This window comes from Engystomops pustulosus, chromosome 4 (assembly GCF_040894005.1).
Source record: "Engystomops pustulosus chromosome 4, aEngPut4.maternal, whole genome shotgun sequence".
Taxonomy (NCBI): Eukaryota; Metazoa; Chordata; class Amphibia; order Anura; family Leptodactylidae; genus Engystomops; species Engystomops pustulosus.
In genome coordinates, this window is record NC_092414.1 from 145,454,540 (window position 1) to 145,478,659 (window position 24,120).

The 24,120-nt window shown below is 38.0% G+C and overlaps 2 protein-coding genes across 2 annotated transcripts in view; both read right to left on the reverse strand.

Moving 5' to 3' along the window:
* LOC140125666 (uncharacterized) overlaps positions 1 to 18,825 on the reverse strand; it is a 29,403-nt gene extending 10,578 nt beyond the window's left edge. Inside the window, exons 1-8 of the mRNA XM_072144534.1 lie at positions 18,671 to 18,825; positions 14,618 to 14,742; positions 13,570 to 13,622; positions 11,986 to 12,137; positions 8,206 to 8,309; positions 7,425 to 7,489; positions 2,734 to 2,873; positions 502 to 626 (exon numbers count right to left, since the gene is read on the reverse strand). Coding sequence (XP_072000635.1) covers positions 502 to 626; positions 2,734 to 2,873; positions 7,425 to 7,489; positions 8,206 to 8,309; positions 11,986 to 12,137; positions 13,570 to 13,622; positions 14,618 to 14,742; positions 18,671 to 18,743 — 837 coding nt within the window. The 5' untranslated portion in view covers positions 18,744 to 18,825. The remainder of the gene's footprint in view (positions 1 to 501; positions 627 to 2,733; positions 2,874 to 7,424; positions 7,490 to 8,205; positions 8,310 to 11,985; positions 12,138 to 13,569; positions 13,623 to 14,617; positions 14,743 to 18,670) is intronic.
* Positions 18,826 to 19,747: 922 nt separating this feature from the next.
* The window catches only part of LOC140128476 (uncharacterized), a 53,523-nt gene continuing 49,150 nt past the window's right edge, over positions 19,748 to 24,120 (reverse strand). The window contains exons 9-10 of the mRNA XM_072150179.1: positions 22,758 to 23,854; positions 19,748 to 19,831 (exon numbers count right to left, since the gene is read on the reverse strand). Coding sequence (XP_072006280.1) covers positions 19,748 to 19,831; positions 22,758 to 23,854 — 1,181 coding nt within the window. The remainder of the gene's footprint in view (positions 19,832 to 22,757; positions 23,855 to 24,120) is intronic.

The window sequence follows — 24,120 nt, forward strand, 5'->3', positions numbered from 1 at the left end:
TTCTTCTGCAAAACCCTTCTAAACTTTTGCCTACACCTGCTTGGGACAGGCATTTATTTGTGCCAAAATTGTGACTTTTTTATATGCCCACATCTGGAATTTAAAGATATATTAGGCGCAACACTCTTACTCAACTTATATAGATAGGCCAGTAGAAAAGTCACTAATTTTGGTGCAAATATAATGGTAAAAAAAGACCTAAGATAAATGACCGCCTTTGTGTCTGTCATGTGATATTCATTAAAATACAGAATTACTTGACATGAACAATTCCATAGAATAAATACATAGGACCCATGGTGGAAACAGATTTCTATTGAGGTGATTATACTAAATACTTTACTGTGTGTTTTTACACGACTGCCTGCCCCTTCAGGGTCTCACTGATAACAAATGATTGCTAAAGGTATTAGCACTTGCTCTTTAAGTGCCATTCTTTTTGTTGAGTTGTACAGTTATAACAGGATCATATAAAAATAAACAATAAATCTGTTATCTCACCCCATTTGTAATATTCTTCTCCAGATTGATGAACTTTTGATTCTTTCTGTCTTTCAACTCTGTACTAAACACTTGATTGGTGAATCTTGGCTTTATCGTAAATACGTCAAAAGATTGTTTAATGTCTAGAAACATCAATAAATATCATAATTTAGACATTTTACAGCCAATCCCAATGAATTGTGTCATTGACGTTTTGGCAATTTTAGCAGCATTTGGTTATGAATGATATGTGTTCAGGTTTTTATTTTGATAACACTTTGTCATTTGGGGAAATGTATCATTAGTGGAATTTTTAACTTCTGTTTTGCTGGAGTTTTAGTTGCTGTGATCTTGTATTCTGTCTGTCACACCCCTTTAAATTAGTGAAGGGGAAAGAGCAGGGCAGCAAAACTACTGTGCACCTGATACTTATCCTCTAGTAGTGTTATTTAAAAGGCATCTACAACCAGTATAAAAGACTGTATGCAAAAGGGCCCCTCAGGCTCATTTGCATAAAGTCTTTCATCCTGGTGGTAGATGTCCTTTAACCCAATATAGAAGAAGTATGTTTCAGCTTAAAAGTAAAAAATAAGTCTGCCATGGACATCTGTGGTTTCATTTTTTTTGCCAGTGTGGATTCTATGGGTTGTTACTGACATCGCATGTCAATATTGGGTTACTTTAGCATTGTATTTACACCAAGTTGCATCACTTTGTGAAACTCACTTTATACAAGATATTGCAATTATTCACACTATTTTCTACCATTTTGTACCCACTTATAACAGTGCAAAATAAGGTAGGTGGCAACCGTGTATTGACTCCTTTTTTAAGCTCATTAGCTTGAGCCCCTGACTATCCCATTGAGACATATAAACACTATTTCTATTATACCTAATCAATGACTGGGTGATATTCAATGAAATTGAAATTCTATGACGACATAATAACAATAATTGGAAACTATTTCATCATTTGTATCATGATATAACCCCAAAAAAAGAGTAACATTATGAATAAAATAATGTATACTAGCCTGAGGTTACTATCCTAGCTAGGATTACAGCTTTAACTATTGAGACCAATCAAATAACAAAAATAACACATTAGTAAGAAGTTTTTGGAATGGAATGAAACAAATTATAACGAATAACGATAGTGGATATAGTTTATGACTAGGTCCATATATATTTACATATTATTTACAAAAAAAGTTCGTGAGGACCTCACTGAAACCCATTGGTCTAAAAATTAACCTTTATTAATGTCAGCTGATAGGTATAGTGTGAATTTTATTTAGCAGTGATATAATTGTTGTACATTTAGTCACCTTAGAACAAATCTTATAGGACAATAGGAGATGTAGCGTAAGCAAAATAGGGGATGTAATGTGAGCACATGCGCAAATTTGCAGCCCCATGTACATCCCCGTAGACGTCAATAACGTCACGGCGGGGATACGGTGCCACATAAAGTGAAATGCAAGGCCTATTGCTAGATACGATCCGATGCAGAATGACGAGTGATGTCATCATGTGCCTCATCTTCTGCAACAAGACGCCAAGAGAGGAGGATGCAAAAGGAATAAGGCCCGTTCCACACTTGCGAGTGTGATGCGATGAACTCGCATCACACTCGCAATGCAAGCTGCCGGGAACGCACGGCCCGAACGCTGTACCGCGGGAGTGAACTCAGCATGTCAGTTCACTCCTGCGGTGCAGCGTTCGGGCCGTGCGTTTGCGGCAGCTTGAGTTGCGAGTGTGATGCGTGTTCATCGCATCACACTTGCAAGTGTGGAACGGGCCTAAGGCATTTTATTTTTTTTATCCTTGGCTACTTGGGGAGCCAGCAGGAACTATGACTACTGGGGGGGGGGGGGAGCACTGGGGGCAGGCAGTGTGGCTACTGACAGATAGCATTGTGACTTGGCTAATTTGGGCAAGCACTATAACTAATGGCTTTTGGGGAATGCATTATTACTTCTGGCTACTGTGTGCAAGCACTTTACTAGGGGGGACAGCACTGTGACTATTGGCTACTAGGGCAGAGATTATGAGGTTAAGCTACTAGTGGCAAAAAAGTACTTCAAGCTTTAAACTGAGCCACATTAAATATGTTTTAATATCATATAAGATGGTTGGTTTGTGAACAACACTCTGATATATTTTTGGTCACAGGTAGGTCTGTCTTCTTTAAATGATAAGAATGACAACAAGGAAGATGAGAATAAGAGTTTATGCATTGACTTACTGTTAACAGACAAAGTTGCTATGTGTATGATATTGATTAGACTGCTATTTTGTAGACTTGCTAGTAGTGAATTAATGTCCACATTGGTTGTATAATTAAGCTTGTACTGAATAAATGCAGCAGCCAGTCCACCACGATTGCTAAAAAAAAGACAAAGAAAAGTGACAAAAGATTACAAATATTTATGGTGCGGGTTCTAATTTGCTTCACAGAATCATGAAAACCAACTCTACCTGTCTGTGTCATAGTTCCCTGCCTCTAACATTAATCCATAGTAACTAGAGATGAGCGAGCACTAAAATGCTCAAGTGCTTGTTACTCGGGTCGAGCTTTTCCCGATGCCCGAGTGCTCATATCGAATAACGAACCCCATTGAAGTCAAAGGGAGACTCGAGCATTTTTCACTGAAAGAAAACATTGAAAGAACACTAAAGAAGAACACATTGCAGATGTTTGCAGATGTTTTCATTGAAAGAACACTAAAGAAGAACACATTGCAGATGTTCCGTACATCTGCTAACTTATCCGGAGACACGCGTGCCGAACGGTGTTTTTCACAATAGTATGTGAAGAACAATATATGTGAAGAACACATTGCAGATGTGTTTCGCTCCAGTCCTCCAGCCCCTGCTCCGCTCCTCCATGCCCGCTCCAGCCCCTGCTCCGCTCCTCCATGCCCTCTCCAGCCCCCACTCCGCTCCTCCATGCCCGCTCCAGCCCCGTTTCGCTCCACCTCAGCCACCGTTCCTGCATACCTGATCCAGCCTCCGCTCCGTTTCGCTCCAGCCCCCGCTCCTCTCCTCCACCGTTCGGCGCTCGTGTCTTCTGATAAGTTAGCAGATGTTCTTCACTGTCTTCTTTCAATGTGTTCTTCACTTAAATGATCGTGTGTTCACTGTGTTTACTGTTTTAATTGTATTCTTCACTGTTCTTCACTGTGTTTCGTTAAGTAAATGCTCCTTCTCGAGTCGGCGAGATACTCGTCCGAGCAACGAGCCGTTTCGAGTACACTAATACTCGAACGAGCATCAAGCTCAGATGAGTATACTCGCTCATCTCTAATAGTAACCTACTTGATGTGACCTGCTCAATGGCCCTAGTTGGAAAGGATCAGCTATTTGTATTATGAAGAGGTTAAATGTATGTACTAATTTAAAGGACCAGGGCATAGATGAACTAATTCGTGAAGAAATTTCCTTGAATAGTACATACTTGCTGGGTAGCTTTGCAGATTAGTCGGTTATTCTTTTTGTCTGTGTAATTGTACCTTAACCTTTGACAGATTTGACATAGTAACATAAAAATCCTTGAAAAGCAAAGGAGCTACAGTGCTTACCATCAAAACGTGATAAATGGGATGCATATGAACTTGGCTGAATAACATTTGAGGTTAATTTCTTATGCCTATTGTTGAAATAATTGCATGGCCCAGAAATATAAAAAGGGAGGCAAACTGCCTCATTGCAATTCGTCTCACAAATGTGCAGGGTGCACCAGATAATTGAATACTAATGCACCCAGCACTGCCCGAGAAATGTGCACCTTTTTTTTTTGGTGCACCTTTCATACACAGCATGCGACACAATTCTGTCGAGTTGCTGTAATAAATGTGTCACAAACTCCGACTAAGCACTCCGACCCTTTTCGTGCACATTTTTCTAAAGTGTCGGGCACTGCTCAGCATAAAACTGAAACTTTATAAACACAAGTGCAAGCAGATCACACATTCTTTCCAGCTCAAAGTTAGACAGAAAACTGGCACAGCCAGTTTCATATATCTGTGTGTGGCATTCCACATTTGTATATGTATTTGTTAAAGAAACATTTCCAGGGTTAGTATACTTATAGCATATTGAGACCAGAAAGCGGCTAACACGCAGCCAAGGTCCAGAGCAGCGGATACCCCCCCAGGAGCGCTTTTAAATACAATCCGCATCTGAGGAAGGTCATTCTGACCGAAACGTCATGTATTAAAATGGATTTATGTGCCATCTTCTATATCTTTATATGCATACAGGGCTGGGACCTGTGACGTCCTGGGTCTTGCATTCTTCTGGCATATCAAGGGGGCTGTGCAATTCTCACAGTATGCACACTCCGCCAACCACTGATATGGGGGGACTGCACTGTGACTATTGGCTACTAGGGCAGAGATTATGAAGTTAAGCTACTAGTGGCAAGCACTCTGACTATTGGCCACAATAGGTGAGGTACTGTGACTATTAGCAGTTGGATGTAGCCATTGTACATTGTGATAAATGGATACTGAGGTCAGGCACTTTGATGATTGCTTCTGGTGGCAAGCACTATGACTCTGGGCTTCATTCATTAAAATGTGCAAATCACACATTGTAATGAATGGGTTAAAACAAGACCTGGAACGAGATCCGGAAGACCCGAGGCGATGCTAGCACTGATTGCGGGTGTTACCAGTAAGTCTTTGCTGCAATATACAGCAAAGACTTACCGGCTATGGAGAGGGCTCAGCCCCTGAGCCCTCTTCATGCACCCACACATGGTTAACAGTAGGTGCTAGTATTACCCATGGTTCTATTTTTATGTACTGAGCTAAATTCTGGTGTTTATATCCGAACTTGGATTTGGTGCTGTATTTACTGTATGATCTTGGATCTGGTGTTCTACTATCTGAATGTATGTACTTATCACAACATATTTGTTTATATGGAGTGGTAAAGGGTCTGTAAATGTCTATATATCTAAATGTGTATTTAAAATCCTAGGTTACAAGACTATAAAGCTGTTAAAATGTAAATTAAATTGCTTTAAGATACAAAAAGGTTGATATTGATATTAATATAATCATATTCTATATTTTTTCATGTTGTCTGACAAGATGGACTTCTCCCCCTGAAAGCAGAGAGCCTGGTGTTAAAGGGGTTGTCCACTTAAAATAATTGATATTGTTTGTGTAAGGAAAAATTCTACAATTTTCCGAAATACTTTATGTATCAGTTCTTCACAGTTTACTAGATCTCTGCTTGCTGTCATTCTATAGAAAGCTTTTGTTTTACTTCCATTGAATAGAAATCTGTCCATGGTCATGTGATAGACAAGCAGGTGCCTGATGCGTTTATGCCACACAGCTATGATTATTCCTCTGTGATAATAACGGCTTGCGCACCTGCGTGTCCATCACATGATCATGCACAGATTTCTATCCAGTGGAAGTAAATAATAAAATTTTCTATACCAGGACAGCAAGCAGAGATCTGGAAAACCATGAGGAATAGATACAAAATGGATATATATTGGAAAATTGTTTAACTTTTCCTAAAACAAAACAGTTATTTGCTGAAAGTGGACAACCCCTTTAAACATTTGTATATTACCCCTGCATTTAGCGCCAGCCATTACTCTATATCAGGGTGGCGAACCTGTGGCACTCAGAGCCCTCTATATGGGCACCCTTGCCATCAACCGAGGGCAGGGTTCGCCAGACAGGACTCAAGGCCTCTTGCAGTCACAGGCAGCCCAGGACCCTAGTAGGAAGCTACAATAATGATCCAAACTTCTTCTCCTTCTTTCTACTGTATTGGTGTCCTCGGGTGCCTATACAATTTAAACCTTTAACAGAACGGAGTAATAAGTTACTGCTTAAATTGTTGCATCGGCACTTTGCAAAAAATATGTCGGTTTTGGTTGTAGTTTGGGCACTCGGTGTCTAAAAGGTTTGCCGCCAATGCTCTATATTTTCAATGTAAATCTTTTCCTCACATTGCATAGTTTTGAAATAGAACTTTGTTGCCATCTAGTGATAGATTAGTGACATGGTCTCACAACTTATGTTTCTAGGTTCATCTTGTACCCTGGTAAGTCCTTTTTTCATTGGTGGCTAACCCCTTTAATAATAATCTTTATGTCTTACAGGTACAAATATGGTTCATAATTGAGAACAGACCCATCAAGAAAAATGATATATAAAGGTTGTGTAAATAATCATTCAATCAATAGTAAAATCTTATTTTCTGTCGTACGAGAGTAGACACATGAACTATTTGCTTTACAAACTAGCATCATGTGTAACCTTGCCTGCATTCCAGAATGGAATCTCACTGGTCTTGTCCTACTCCATACCAGACTTTATTGAAGGTAGTGAAAGAGAAGATAAGCAGGCCATGATAAATCACTGGCATCTTGATTAGTCAACATACCCTAATACTTAGCAGCCTTTCACATATGCAGTCAATTCTTCTAGGTACATTGTACACAGATTCCTGCTTAGAAACTTGTCAGAATTGTGGCTTAATACTTTGGTCTGAGAGTTTAGGTGCGGCCATACATTCACATTCAAAAGAAGAAGAAACCAGACGACGTATTGATAAACCCCCCAAGATATCTGGTAGTTGATTGATTGCTCCTATTGTTTATGATGTGATATTTCTTAAATTTATTTTGCTAATATTGTTCTTCTTTTTCTGCCATTTTCATAAATCAAATTTAAAACCAGAACCACCAGAGATAGGAATATAAATGCTCATCCTCTTAGACTGTAAGCTCTTTCGAGCAGGTAAATGATGATGCTATATAAATGGCTATTATTAATAAATATATTAGGCTCTGCCTATTACCCAAATTCTCTGAAAAAGCTGTGACCTAGGTGATTTAAGGGTTAATTGTTTTTGAATGGAAATTTTGTTGGGTTTTGCAATAATTTAAATGGAAGGTCATACCTGAAGGACGTAGATGGGGAATCTTGTAAACTGTTGCCATAGAACTTCCTTAGTTCTGGTGTAAGCTGAAAATAAGTATAGTGAACATAATAACTCAGTTGGTGTCTCTTACCAGTGTAGTCACATTAAATTATTATTGTACCCATTGGCAATGTGAAATTTTCTATTAGTGAAGAATGTAGATGGATTCATTATAAATAAAAATACATTTCATAAATAATAATTAGTTTAAACTGAAGCAAATGAAGTACAAATATTTGCAGAATACTGGAAAAATATACTTAGTTTATGGTATACAAACTATGGTATTCTGTGCAACTGGTAGTACATACAAAAAACTGCGATTTGAAGAGAGAAACAGAAGCTGGCACTCACCATGTAAAATTTTCAGACTTTATTCCAACAACGTTAAAAACGTCACGACTAAGCGCTCAGTTAGCGCGAAACGTGCCTTCGCCTCAAGTGGGCTCCTGCGTGTTTTCCTCTCCCCTGCATCATGTTTTTAACGCTGTTGGAATAAAGTCTGAAAATTTTACATGGTGAGTGCCAGCTTCCTTTTCTCTCTTCAAATCGAACGTTGCCTTCTTATGGACTTTGAGAGCTAGAGCACCACAGGGTATTTATTTGGTCATTCGCCCCAGAAATCTTTCTCCACCCTCAGGCTAAATAGCCTATACGAGAGTTCACAACCGGAGCAATGCCCCCCCTTCATCTCTATTGAACTTAAAGATAAACATGGTTTAGTATATTTTTTTGTTTTATTAAATATATTTTCACATACCAAGTCCACAATTGTTTTGCTGAGATCCGTGGCCTCAGATGATGAGCTAATAGACAGATTTGGTGTGTAGTCCTGTATAAATGTGAAATTCAGTAAAACAGCCACTGAAAAAGGAAAAAAATAAGTAAAGTAAGTAGTTGTCACTGTAAGTTATATCACTCCTGAACTCTTTACACAGGTTGGTTAAAATAAAAATGATCTTTATGACATCCATTTGGTGATTTTTAAAGGGAACCTGTCGCCAGGGACCTAATTTTCACTAAAGCAGGTGGCAACCGCCCCCACCTTTTTGCACCTGTACAGCTTCTCCCTCTCCCACTGATGTTCAGCTCACCAGGCGGTGAGCTCTCTGATGGAGCAGCAGGGAGGAGCTGTAGAGGAGCACATAGGTCGGAGCTGAGAGCTGATCAGTCTGCTGCACTGACAAGTCACATCTTGTTTTTGAAATGCATCCAAACCAAAGCCCAACCTCTGGGGCTATACAGAGGATTAGGTCAGAGTGCAAGGTAAGTTCAAACACACATCTATATTGTAATGTAAATGCTTAAGGAAAGCAGAAAGGCATATTTGAACTAGAGGTGCAATGGGCTCCTGTAACCTGTCTTTAGTGAAAATGAGGTCCCTGATGACCGCTTCCCTTCAAATGTATGTTGATGGAGAAGATTTTTAAATAGAATAAACATGTAAAGTATTTATTCTCTATTGGAACATACTAGGAGATGTAACCATTTTTATATATGCAACTGAATAGGGTTTTGTGGGACAAATGTTTTTTACCCTCAACATTTTGGGGTACAAATTTTCAATTTTTTTGAGGGGGGGGGTCATTGTTTTACATTGTTATGGTGTGGCAAATGTAACATAATACATGTATTCTGTGGGTACTACAACAATACCACATTTATATAGTTCTTTGTATTTTATTTTAGTGTTTTTTACATTTCTCCTTTCCAAGACTAATAACATTTTCTGACATAAGAACTGTGCAAGGATTATTTAAAGTGGGAAGACTTGTAATTCTTATTGGCTCATTTTGGGATACAGATTGGGGCATAGTTGAAAACTAGGACATGCCCAAAAAGTTCTGCTTGGGACATTTCTACAACACATCTGCCAGTCATGGCCTGTCCATACATTTCAGCACCTACCAATGCAGCAAAGGATTGTTACTAGACTCAAACAATTAATTCACAATCCCCAAATATATATGTTTACCTCCTTTGTAAATTATATTATAGACAAGTCTGTATTTGCCATTAGACACTTGAGGGCCTGTGTCTATGGGACAAAGGGGCTTCCTCAGGAACATTTTTAATCAGATTACCACCACAGAATGGATAGCATTTAACCCCTTATCACCGACACTAGTTTTCAGCTCAATGACCAGACTCGATTTTTCAAATCTGACATGTCTTACGATAATTGGTTATAACTTCGGAACGCTTTAACATATCCGGGTGATTTCGAGAATGTTTTCTCGTGACACATTGTACTTCATGTTAGTTATAAAATTTAAGTGATAAGTTTTGCGTTTCGTTCTGAAAAAAAGTGAAAATTTGGCAAAAGTTTGTAAAAATTCTTCATTTTCCAAGTTTGAAATGTTCTGGTTTCCAGACAAGATGTAAAACTACCCAAAAAGTTTGATAATTAACATTTACAGAATATCTGCTTTATGCTGGGATGATATTTTATGCTTCCGGTCATTTTTCTAGGATGTTATGAGGCGCAGAACTTTAGGTGCGATTTTTCTTATTTTCATGAAAATTGCCAAAACTCACATTTTGAGGGACAACTCAGCTTTCAAGTGACTTTGAGAGGCCTAAATAATAGTAAAACCCCATAAATTACCCCACTATAGAAAGTTCACCCCTCAACATATGTAAAACAACTTCTATTAAGTCTATTAACCCTTTAGGTGTTTCACATGGGTTAAAAAATATGGACTTGCGATTTAGAAACTATAGAATTTTTTTGGAAAATACATTAATTTAGGCCAAAACTGAAATTTTCAGAATAAATTAAATGATGAAACGCACTGCAACGCTTGATGCCCAATTCCTCCCGAGTGTACTGATACCACATATGAGGTGGTAAACTGCTGTATGGGCGTACGACCGAGCATAGGATCAAAGCAGCGCTATTCACAGCAGATTTGTATTGTCACATTGTACGACCTATAAATTTAAATTTTTTTTGGTAATGCGAACATATGAGGGCTTATTTTTTATGGGATGAGATACAATGTATAGATAATTCATTTTAGGAGTCTAAAGCTTATTCATGAGATTTTATTAACTATTTCAAGGGGGACACAAACAAAATCATCAATTTTGGATTGTTAGCATTTTTTTTTCCCCGCTCACCGTAACGTAAAAATAATATTTTATCTTTATTCTCTGGTTCACTACGATTGCGGTGTTACCTCATTTATATAGTTTTTCTTATTTTTGCTCAATTTTCCTGAGCAAAACCAATATTGGAGAAAATCGCATTGTTTTTACTATTGACAACTTTTCAGGGCCATAACTTCTGCATTTTTCTGTTGTCAGATCTGGTTGAGGGCTAATTTTTTGTGAAAACAGTTGTTCTTTTCAGTCGTATCATATTAGGGAACGTAACTTTTCTTGATCACTTTTTAGAACATTTTTTGTGATGGTGTTTGATGAAAAATTGTATATTATGGGAAGTTTTTCAAGTTTTTTTTTTACGTAGTTCACTGAGCGGGTTCAATATTGATTTAGATTTATTGTACAGATTAATACGGACGCGGTGATACCAAATATGTACGTGTTTTTGTGTTTTATTTACTTTATTTGCATTTTATGTGTTACTGGGGAGATTATGGGACTTTTATTTTATTTATTTATTTAATTATATTATAAAAAGATTAAATTTTTTTTTTAACTCTTTTACATTTTCTACTTCTTGGCTTGAATAAGCGATCATCCGATCGCTTATTCAAGCCTTTACACTGCAATACACTTGTATTGCAGTGTATAGTGTAAGTAACTGAGCATGCCGCGCATGCTCAGTTACTTACAGCCGGGTCCTGTCAGGAAGGCAGAACCCGGCGGGGAGAGAAGCTGACAGCCTCGGGTCACTCGTTGGGACCCGGGGCAGCGGCAGGAGGGATCGGATCCCCCGGTAAGCACACCCGGGGGGTCCGATCCACGGGGGACACACATGCACGCCGCGTTCACGCTTGACCGCGGTGTGTAAGGGGTTAAACACCCGGGATCGGAGTTTTTCCGATCCCAGTGTTAGTGCCGGGTCTGGGCTGTAATATCACAGCCCGACACCAGCACCAGCGAGACCCGGTGTCCCGAAATCTTCTTCTTCTTTGGTACCTCACCAAAATATTTGCCATCCGTCTTTCTTTTGGTGTATTTCCTTCCTTTCATAAAGATGCTTTTATTTAACTGTTGCTAAAAGAAACCTTCCCTTGACGCACCTGTGCTGTTAACTACTGACCAGTCTCTAATCTTCCCTTCATCTCCAAACTCCTGGAATGTCTAGTCTTTTCTCGCCCTAAGCCATTATCGATCTAATTTCTTTTTTTTTCTTTTTGACCAGTTACAATTCGGTTTCTGGAATATGAATTTTATCCAAATCAAAAGAAGGAAAGTATCATCTCACTGAACTATCGGATTCAATCCTATTACTGTTATTTTTATTATTCATACTATTACAAATAACCATTGCAACAATTTTCATTTTTATGAACAAACTAGGAGATATTTGACGCTTCATATTTGTGCATATTGTTCTTGTGTACATTACCTTCAGGATTCATATATAAGAGATCCAGAATAATGTTCCGTTTTTTAAATACCGCCTCATTATTTACTATCACTCTGGTGACCTCTGAGCTGGTTATCGTCTGATTTTCAAAATATAAGTCAACTGAGGCCATTACAGCAAGAGAATCATTTCTGTAGATAATAAATGTATGAGAGATGAAGTCAAAGAAGGACAGAAGGACACAAATCTTTTTTTCTGTGTCAAAGTTGCCCCCCATGAAATTCCTTCACAGCATTCCAAATGAACTGAACAGATAAGACTGGGGGTTCCTCTCCTACAAAATACTCTACATTCAGTGGTATCATTGTTAATGTCAGAGCAGCTGGCAGCTTATGCAGGGAGTGTGAACAAGAAAAGGGCAGCCATATATACAGCACTAGGGGCTTAACTAGAAGAAGCCTGGACCCATAGCAAACTTTTGCATGGGACCCCCTAAGAAAATATACATATTTGTACACTTACACACATTTATACACTGTTACACACATTACACATACACATATTTATATGTTCATTCAGACACATTGATTCACTACATTTATACACCCAGTATACACACATGCAGCATTTACACATCAAAAATACAAAGATATAGTATATATACATGTACATTATATACACACATATGTACGCATCTATACATAATAAACTCACATACATACATTATATATGCACCATATATACATGATCAAACCATCCTGCCTTGGCCCATGTATTTAGTTATAGGACTGAGGCAGCTATTTTTGGAAATGACTGGATCTGCCAGGAAGGGTTGCTTTATTTGGTGCCTAACAACCCTTGGGTTCCCTGTTCTTCAAAGGTTTGGGGAAAGCATGTTTGTACAGGTAGTGTGAGCACTGACACCTCTTTTAGACTTGAGCAAGGAGATCAAAGAGAAAAGTCTTGTTTGCTTTTTTCCCGCCTAAAACACACAGAGGAAGATCAAATTTGTCCCATAACTTGGACAAAACTCATGATTATGAGTCCTCATTTACAGGAGAAGGTTAGGGGGATTTTGGTACATTCATATCCTGAATTTCAGGAACCTAACTGGGTAGGAACCCAGTCAAATCATGAAGCCTCGCCACCCCAGGTTTGGTATGGGGTGAGAGGTAGTGAGATAACCCAATGATTGAACATGTTCTGATCAAAAGTTATGGGGTTTTAATAAAAATCATCCACAGAGGTTACCTTTCTGAAGGGAGGGGTAATGCAGACCTCCCACTTTCAGTTGCATCACAGTCAGGGGGTGGGGACCAAAGACAACCACTGGATTTAAATTAGTGAATCCAGGAGAACCCATTTGTCATTCAGACGTCATCTTGCATAGGTGGTTGGGACTTTTATCTAAAATGTAAGGACTCTCTAGTGTAAGTGTATCCTGTGATTGAACTCAAAAGTGGGGGTTCATCACAGATAGTATGACACATGCTCAGGTTTAGATAAATACCACCCAAAAAAGATACCTCACAAATGTGCATAGAATAGTATTGCAACAGAACATAATAACTGAAATGTAAAAAATGTAAAAGATGTAGTATATCTGGAAAAACAGCTACTTACAAGAGGTTGGTTACTACTGGTTCTACCAGCTGCTGTCCAAATATGTCTTTAAACTAAAAAAAAGAGGGCAATTGACACTTTTATATGTAGTTGAACATATGAATCCTACAGTACAGTAGAAGAATCATTTTGAGAATCATACAATCAGGTCCAAAGGCATAAAAAGATCACATGTTTTCTTTCACAAAAATTAGGGATATTTGATGTTTATTTTAATGGTTTAAAGAAGACCTGTCACCAGAATTTTACCCACCAAACCAACAATGACTTCTGGTAAAGGGTTGAATGTACTACCCATATCACCTAAACTTAGCTGTCAGGGGGGCACTTTACTTTAATTACAGCTATTTCTCCCATTGTAATTTGGAACACTTGACTCTTTTATTCAAGATATGACTCTTGTTTTCTCCCATGCTGTCATATTGAGTTAAAATTGTTCACCCTGTGCTTTCCAAAATACACTTATTAACCATCATATACAGGAGCCATTATTTGCTGGCTGCTGTGGCAGTTAGCAACCAATCATGACTCAACTTCTATTTTGCCACAGGTCATCAATATGAGCGCTGAACTTTCCTATAGGCAATGAGCATAAGACAGCTTATGTGTGAGGTAATATGGATAGAGAGACAGACAGGGAGAGATAAAGAGAGGGACAGAGAGATATAGAGAGAGGTACATGGATAGATATAACATATTTTTTGTTAACCTTCTATTGTTCTATTTTGCAAGAGCAGTTATGTACTATTCTGGTCAACGCCAGGGGCTATAGCTAGTATAACATAAAGATGATTTTATGGGGATGTAAGGGAAACTATTTTTAGCTAAAAGAAGGGTAAATTTAGTTTATAGGGCTCTATGGCAACCTGTCACTAGCTGTATTTGTGAAAATGGAAAAATGAATGAAAAAGGGGTTGCCACACTGATGATACTTGATAAGTGTCTTATTGCTGGGGGGTCACACATTTGAGCATCTCAATAATCTTACAATTCATTCCATGTAATACATGAACACATTTTTTTCTTATAAGATATTAGGAAAACTTACAGAATTTTCAATTGCTATGCTGTTTTGTTGAAAGGCAGTACTGGATTTCTTTGATAGGTCAGGTGATTGAGCTATATTTAGTATTCTAAAAGAGGTACTGATTGTGTTAAATGTCAGTGAAGTTCCTAGGGAAGAAACAGTCTATTTATTTTATGGAGACTTACATAGAAGACATTGTATTGATTTATTAAACTGCAACATTACATCATAATATGAAGTCAGTGCATCTCGATGAGAACAAACCAACACGAATAGCATTCTGCGTCTGTTTTTTTCCAGTTATTTTTTCATTGGTTACGCAAGTAACCATAAGCTGCTTTTAGAACTCATATGGAGCTCCAATAGATGATGAATTGTGGACTGACAGGTGACATTAAGTATAGGGTAGTAGAGCTTCATTCTTAAGTTTCCTCCTTTTTCAGGGCAGCACTAACAAGATTGTGTCTGTTTGTGGTGGAAGGTTCATGGGGCTTCACAGGATATAGTTACATTTGAGCTTATAAGGCTTAGGGGACCATAAGGTTTCTCTAGCTCATCTAGTGACAGGAGTACTATAAATGATCCATTAAAGTTGTTGGGCCTGGTATGGATTTTGCAGTGGTGTCCAGGTGCTACAATTTATGCATCTGTGAGGGTCGCACTTCCTTCTTTTGTGGGAGAGGTCTAGAGTTTCCTCTTTCTGTTGAGTTAATTCTAAGTTAGAATACTTCTGCAGCAGATGTAAATACACCCAATGTTGACGCAGTGTTGATTTTAATAAAGCTTTTCTGAAGATCATAACGATGTATAATTGAAATTTTGAATATTTATACAATTTAAATAAAACAAAATCTATTAACAATATCTGCGTGTATCTTTTTGTGACTTGCCTTGGACCCAAAGTGAGCTTGGAACAATGGTGAATGAAGCATTCTTTCTGGTTGATATAAAGTTACGGAGAGCAGCACTTGCATCAAATAAATAAGGAGAGTTTACGGGTACAACTACAGTGGCATTACTCCATCCATTAACGTCCCTAAAACTTAGATATAAGACAGGGATGTGAAAGATAAATAAAACACCATTTACAATACACACTTTATAAAAGGCAAAAGGCCCTTTACGCAGAGCTGATGAGAGAGAATGTTCACACCTCTCAATGGTGGGAAAGTTTGCGTGTTCCTCCAGAGAAATCTACAAGGATTAGTCATGCTTAGGTTTGTGAAGTTTGCAGTGCTAAATGGATCACATCACCACTTTTTGCCTTCAGAAAAACATATCACTATTTTCTAATTTGTTCTAATTTTCTGATAATAGATTTTGTATTCTTTTGTCAGGTTTTACAAAGATGGGCGCTGAGATCTTGCTTAAGCCGCTGTTAACAGCATTAAGTGATATACTTTATATTAGCGTCATGGTGATAGACAGCAATAGACTGGAGCTTACACACTGACATAAATGGGAGAGTTTCCTCTGGAAGAGGGAAGTAGATAGAAGTGACATTATCTATAGTCGTTAGTAGATGTAATTTTGCTAAGATGTTATGTTCTATTGCAGTCCATATAGTCTGGTCCTTCTGATGATGTAAATGAGGTGAGTCCTCCTAAGAAAACCTCTACAGAATTGACAAGTGTCTGACTTTGTGGCCCAAGTTAATATTGTACTTTTCATTGAATATGGTTAGTGACAAAATTTCTTAAAAGAAAAGATTAAACATAAAAACTTGGTTTTTAGAATATGTAATTATTTTGGTTGTAAGAAAATGGTACTTTATATATATTACAGTGCACCTAGTGTTACTTTACAGTACAGGCGGTCCCCTACTTAAGAACACTCGACTTACATACGACCCCCAGTTACAAACGGACCTTTGGATATTGGTAATTTATTGTACTTTAGTCCTAGGCTACAATAATCATCTATAACAGTTATCACATGTGTCTGTAATGAAGCTTTAGTGTCAATATTGATTCTTATGACAACCCAACATTTTAAAAATCCAATTGTCACAGAGACCAAAAAAGTTCTTGCTGGGATTACAAGGATAAAATATACAGTTCCTACTTACATACAAATTCAACTTAAGAACAAACCTACAGACCCTATCCTGTATGTAACCCGGGGACTGCCTGTATTATGATTATATAAATACATATAATAATGGATTTTCATGTTGTAAGACAAGTCTTTCTAACATAACATGTTATTTGCACAGTATAGTTTCATATGGTCAGAAAAGTTGAAATATCATAGGCCAAATTATCAGACAAATTTATAAAGAATTTGGTGACTTTTACATTACATTACTTTTACAGTATTTGGCATCAGTATTTTAGTGTTAAAAACAGAAATGGAACATAAACATAAACATGTATTTAGGATACATTTCTGGTTTTGGTTTACAAATAATGAAGCAAAATACTGTAAAGAAGACTGTAAACGTGGCCTAAATGGTATATATGGTAAGGAGCAGGGCCCTGTACAATGAAAACTGGAAACAATAGCTTAACAATATTGGAAGTCTTGAAACATGACAACAAAACAACAAAAATGTAGGTACAGTATCAGGAAGTCACTCAGTAAGTCTCATATCTCTGGAAGACTTGGGGACATATAAACAGAGAAGGTGAAGCAAACCATATAGGTTATGGTAAGACAAGTAAGGCAGAACAAAAATGAAACCTTATCACAGAGATACAACAAAGCCCCACTGATCCGGAGGCGTATTGACAACAATAGAAAGGGGAAAGGAGGAAGGAATAATAAATAATAATCTTTATATAAGGAAAATATCTATAAAGATGTTACGACAGCCAATTCATATAAAATGAAAGTCACATGAAACACTTTTCCACCTACCGAAATGTAAGAGTTGTATTAGCTGCTATTGTAGTGTTTGGAAGCAATGTTAAGGTTTTAGTGACCTGAAAAGTAAAACTGAAATTTAAATTAAAGCAAAACATATGTACTCAAATAACATTTGCAATAATGCTGTCAAAACTGGGACATTCCCAATCTCTTTTTTAAAATCAGGCTGGATATTTAGCATTACTAATGTGTTCAAAAGTGGTAAAAGTCCCTTTTACTTATTAAGGTTCTAAAGTGAATCTAAACATACCCAGTCATTTGCTTGACTTTGTAGAACGTCTTTGGTGGATTCATTAAATGGTGTCTTAATAAGAAAACTAATTGAAACATTGGTAGGAGCTAAGTTACCTATGGTTGATTCTGTAAAACAAAAACAGACAGGCAATATTTTTTTTAGATTGCAAAGTGTGTACCACAATAAGATTTTTAATTTTACTACTTCAGGTAAGAGCATTGCTCACATTAGAAAGCAGTGGCATAGTTACCTCTCTTCCTCTTCTCATTGATGTCCTGCAGTGTTTAAATATTAAGATAAAGAATCCACTTCCTACCCATTTACCCTATTCTGGCATGAAACCTTGGAGTGCAAGGATATACATTTTTTTCTGTGCAAATTAATTGAGCACAAAGTAATCGTCTTTCTAATGAACCCAGAGAATACTGTAGGGAATTAATTTAGGTAACCTACACCTGTGAGACAACGAATCTAAACAAAAATCCAGAAAATCTCATTATATGAATCTTAAATAATTAATTAGCGCTTTATTGCATGAAATAAGTATTTGATACAATAAAAACACAGAAGTTAATATTTGATGCAGAAGCCTTTGTTTATAATTACAGAGACCACAAATTTCTTACATTTCTTCTTCACCAAATTTGTACACACTGCAGTAGGGATTTTGCTACAGTCCTCCAAACAGATCTTCTCTAGATATTATAGGCCTCAGGGCTGCACCTTGGCAACATTTAATTTCATCTCCCTTCAAAGATTTGTGATAGGGTTCGGGTCTGGAGACTGGCTAGGCCAGTAGGAGTGACTACTTAGTTGCCCTAGCTGTGTGTTTTGGGTCATTGTCATGCTGTAAGACCCATCTCCATCCCATCTTCAACAACTGAGGGAAGGTTGTTGGCTAAAATCTTGTGACACGTGGAAGTTGTCCTGTCCCCTTTACTCAAAAGCACATGACACTTTAGAAGTCTTACCATTTGATTTGATGCTGGACGGGGAAATCTGTAGGCTACTAAGAAAAGTACCATTTGCGGTGCTGCCATACATGGCCCGTACAGTATCATCAGTGGAGGGAGCAGGATTTATAGAATTATCAAATTCAAGCTCATTTACAGCAATCACAGATCCTTCCCTGCAAATCAAATTACCAACATTAAATACCTCAATTTATTGTACAGTATGTGATGGATTAGATACAGTCATCATACATAAGTCCATGTGCAGGATCTAAAATCTTTGCTTCACATGACTCTTTATGGCAGATACTTTTAAATGTATACAACCATTATTCTGACTAAATCTGTGTTAAAGTAAAGCATCTGGTTCTTAAAGTCTTAACATGACAAATTATACTGTGTTATTACTTTTTTTTAACTAACACTGGGACAAAATGCAGAAGGTAAACGTAATAAATTCCTACTGCATTCATAGTAAATCAAACTACTCACAAATCAAACTAATTGATCATCAGCAAGTGTGACTGTGTCCTTAAAAGCAAAGTTTGTGGCAATTTTCCAGTCTGGAGCATTCAGGTAAGTTCAAACATATTTTTAATAATAATAATAATTTATTTATATAGCGCACATAGATTACAAAGCACTGCGCAGAGCTTGCTAAATCGGTCCAAAGTGGAAAGACATCGGCAATGGTTTTTAGAGATGCTATAGTTGATACCCATAATTCTGGGAATGGCTTTTAAGTCTATTCCCCAAAATTTTAACCCATCATTCTACGGTAAGAGATTTTAAGTGGAAAACATTGACCCCTTACCGTCACGGCTGTGTCGGCTGCATGTGAATGGAGAGGGCTAGCGGGCTGAGCCCTCTCCATAGCCGGTAAGTCTATGCTGCATATGCAGCAAACAATTACCGGTAACACCCGCGATCTGTGCTAGCTTTGCCGGCTTCAAAAAGATTGTGATAAAGATTGTCGCTCCCTGTGACATCGGGAGCCGGCGGTCGTTTGCCATGACATTGTACTAACACCACACACAAAGGTATGTAATTCTCAAGGGCTGCAACCTAACACAGATATTTTATTCAATTAAATAGTTAATAATTTAGAATCACTTGCCTGAATGCTGCTACTTTAACTTTTTTAAAATTCTTAAATTTTGGTTTGTAAATGTCTGTTAGCTGAAAAAAGGAACAAAACAAATATTTATGTTAACAGTTATCATCAAAAGCAAAAATAATACAATTTGTGCATCTTAGAGCCATTCCAGTTATTATTTTCTTCCTAAAGGAAATGTTTTGATAATTAGCTTATGTACATCTTATACACATCTTATATACTATGCATTCTTTTCTACTTTGTTTCCTGGTTGTAGTTATGTTTTTTTTTCTGTCCATGATTATGGGGACTTGCCTGAGCTCTCGTAACAGCATTAAGTAATATCACAGCTTCTAATAATAATATGTTTTGGATCAGTTGCACGGCCATAGATAACAGCACATTGAGCTATATGGAGAGTTTTCCTGTGCAGGTGCAGAGTAGAAAGTTTACTATAGTGGTGTTATTTATCCTACTATTATGTAAGACTACTGTATTGAAACATTACAGCATCAGCAACTGTCAGTCTATTATTAGCCTAGTGGTCACAGTGAGAATTGCAGGATATTGTACTTAAAGGGAACCTGTCACCAGGAGACCCATTTTTAGCACTCCCCCAGTCCCCACAGAGCATAGGACATACACTGCCAAAGTTCTTTTTTATAAAAAAATTGTTTTTACAGAAAAAAAGATATGTTATATTGTACCTTTAGCATCTGCTGTGTGACTAGGCAGTTGCCTTTTGGGAGGAGTTGGAAAGGAGCAGTCCCCCCCCCCCTCTTGGGATTCAGCTTCTCCATGTGACCTTTTCAAATATATGAAAACACCCATCACTGGGCTTAGCGACGCCCCCTGCTCCTCTACAGCCAATCCCGAGTGTGGGGAGTTATTCATATATTTGAAAAGTTCACATGTTTCCCAAGGGTGGGGGGGGGAAACTGCTCCTTTCCAGACCCTCCCAATTGGTAACTGCCTAGTCACACAGCAGATGCTAATGAAAGGTACAATATAACATATCTTTTTTTCTGTAAAACCTATTTTTTATACAAAACCACTTTGGCATTGTATGTACTATGCTCTGTGGGGACTGGGGAGTGCTAAAAATGGGTCTCCTGGTGACAGGTTCCCTTTAAACACATTTAGTGACATTGAGGGCATGTTTCCTATGCCAGCGCTCATGCACTGGTGTATGATAAATGCTCTGATGCTGCGGGATACATCAGCCTGCAAATTCTGAGAGTTTGTAGGCTGCAGTGAGTGCACAGGTGCACTCCATTGGCCGCACAAGGAGGTGGCATAAAGGAGAAAGTAATCATGATTACTGATGGTCCCAAAGTAATTCAGATTATCTAATGAGTTTTATGGAAAAAAAATGGCGAACAAGTCCTCCTAAATGTCCTCCAAGGTGATTTAAAGAAATATGATCCAAAAAAAATACTTAAAGGAGTTGTCCGAGAGTTATGAAAATTAACTAAAGGTGTCTGGAGGGGGCTGCTTAAAAAATAAAGAGCTACCTACCTTCCGGTGCCCTCCGGTGTCCTGCGCTGCTGTTACTCCAGTCCGTGTAAACAAACATGGCCGCCGGAGCAGCGCTGGACTCCGCCTCCGGCCGGACCCGACGTCCTTCCGGCCCGCATTCACAATGCTGTGAACAGGGACGGATAGGCTTGCCTGGCCAGAAGCTGATTCTAGCGCTGCTCCGGCAGCCATGTTTGTTTACATGGCGCCCGGACAGGAGCGTCAGCAGCGCGGGGCACCCACAGGGTGCCGGAAGGTAAGTAGTTCTTTATTTTTTTAAGCAGCCCCCTCCCGCCACCTTTAGTTAATTTTCATAGCTCTCGGACAACCCCTTTAAAATGTGTTTAACACAAAAAATATTTTCTGGTGGCAAATTCTGCAACAATTCAAAGTAACATACTACTGGATCTGATAATGTATATACTCTGATCAAAAGGGTTTGCAGAGTTGGTCAGTCAGAGTAATAAGAAGATGAAAAATTAGTATTTCAAAAGTTTGCTATTACAATCCACAAATTTTTATGTGATGTTTTGGTCTAGATTGACCTTCATCATTATGGGTAGAATGGAGGTGTACTTTGGAAAGGACCTCTTGTCCAAATGATCCCAAAGGTATAATGGCAAGGTTTAGCTGCTTCTAGGTGAGTTAAGGTAGTCAGGGGTCTGCCAAAGCAGTATCCACCGCTATCTTATACCATAAACGGTGGATCACCATAACCATACACCATTTGAGGCATAAGATATCGGTGGATGGATGACCCCTAACTGTTTTAACTTACCTGGAAACCGCTAAACTTTACCACTTTACCCAGAGCAACTATTTTGATTCAAAGTCCTTTCTGAAATACTGGCATTCTCCTCAAAAGCTTCTACTCATGATCTAGACTGATACGTCATATGAAAATTTGTGGATTGTAATCATGAATAAAACTTTTGAATTACTAATTTTTAGTTGAGCACCATATTCCTATTATGAGTCATCCATTGTATTGGTACCCTAGTTTGGCACCAGCACAGACCGAATCACAGAGCGCTGTGAGATTCCTATATGGTCAGAACAATAAGCATGTGAAGTAAATACTTACTAATGTCTAACAGAGCTTTCTGTTCTGTAAAATATAGACATTTTACATGCTATTTCCTGCATTGGACCTATAGTTAAAATTTGCCCTACGTTGTTGGGGTTTACAATCTACATGTTTATTAATTAATAATGGCAAAGTTTTTTTGACTACTGTAGACTCGTACAACTGTAACCAACTTTTAGAATAAGGGTGATCATACACGACAAAGAGGTATGAATGTATAGCCAGTCTCCATTATTAGAGAATAGAGAATATAGAAAGAAATCAGGTGGCCACAGCTGTTGTATTTTAATAATATCTCAAAATGACATAATGAGTAAATTTCTTATAAAAGTTATGCATAGGGAGAAAATGCTTATAAATCTTTAGTGTCTAAAATGGTTACCACATTATTCAAAAGTTCTTACCGAGGTCTCCACCGTAGTCCTTAGGTCATTAAATTTGGTTGATGATGCATTATTTAGAGCATCCTCAAATATTATATTAGTGATCCTAAACTCCAATGGTACCAAGGCAATAGATGGGACAGAGGTTGTCTGTGTGGCTGTTGTGTAAAATGAGCTATTTGTGGGAATGTTGAAAGTTTGCGTTGCTTGTGTAGCGTTACTAGAGTTTATAGATGATGATGTAACCTGTGAGATATTTAGGTTATTTGTCGTTGATGTGTCTAATGTGGTGTTGGGGGTAATTGAAGCATCAAATGAAGTTGACATGTTGGATGATGAAGTAACCTGGGAGATATTTAAGGTACTTGGAGTTGATGAAACGAATGTGGTTGTGTTGGACGTTTGCATTGCTTGTGTAGTAGAGTTAATAGATGATGATGTAACCTGTGAGATATTTAGGTTATTTGTCGTTGATGTGCCTAATGTGGTGTTGGGGGTAATTGAAGCATCAAATGAAGTTGACATGTTGGATGATGAAGTAACCTGGGAGATATTTAAGGTACTTGGAGTTGATGAAACGAATGTGGTTGTGTTGGACGTTTGCATTTCTTGTGTAGTAGAGTTAATAGATGATGATGTAACCTGTGAGATATTTAGGTTATTTGTCGTTGATGTGCCTAATGTGGTGTTGGGGGTAATTGAAGCATCAAATGAAGTTGACATGTTGGATGATGAAGTAACCTGGGAGATATTTAAGGTACTTGGAGTTGATGAAGCTAATGTGGTTGTGTTGGACGTTTGCATTGCTTGTGTAGTAGAGTTAATAGATGATGATGTAACCTGTGAGATATTTAGGTTATTTGTCGTTGATGTGCCTAATGTGGTGTTTGGGGTAATTGAAGCCTCTAATGAAGTTGACATGTTGGATGATACTGTAGTTGGTGAAAAAGATGTATTAGAAGTTGTTGAAATGTTGGAAATTGTAAGTGGTGATATTGTTGATACGATGGAAGATGCCATGCTTGTAGCTGACACGGAGGTAGGAGAGCTTGTTGCTGACACAGAGGTGGGAGAGCTTGTCGAAGTCAGCTCCGTTGTGTTGGCTGTGGTGCTGGACACTGTAAATACAATGAATTTTTATATTTTTGCCAAAATAATTAAACATTGATGTCAGTAAGCTACAATGCACATATGAAAGTTGACTAAACAATTTATTAAGAGACCTGTCATTAATAAAATAGTCACTAGGAGCTGCTTACTAAAGTAAACAGCTCCTTGCCCTACCTCAGATGTAGCAGTGTTATACTTCTAGCTTTATCGGAAGCCTCCCTTAATACTGCAAAAATTTCCATGTCTGACAAATTCAATGTAACACACTTTCTCT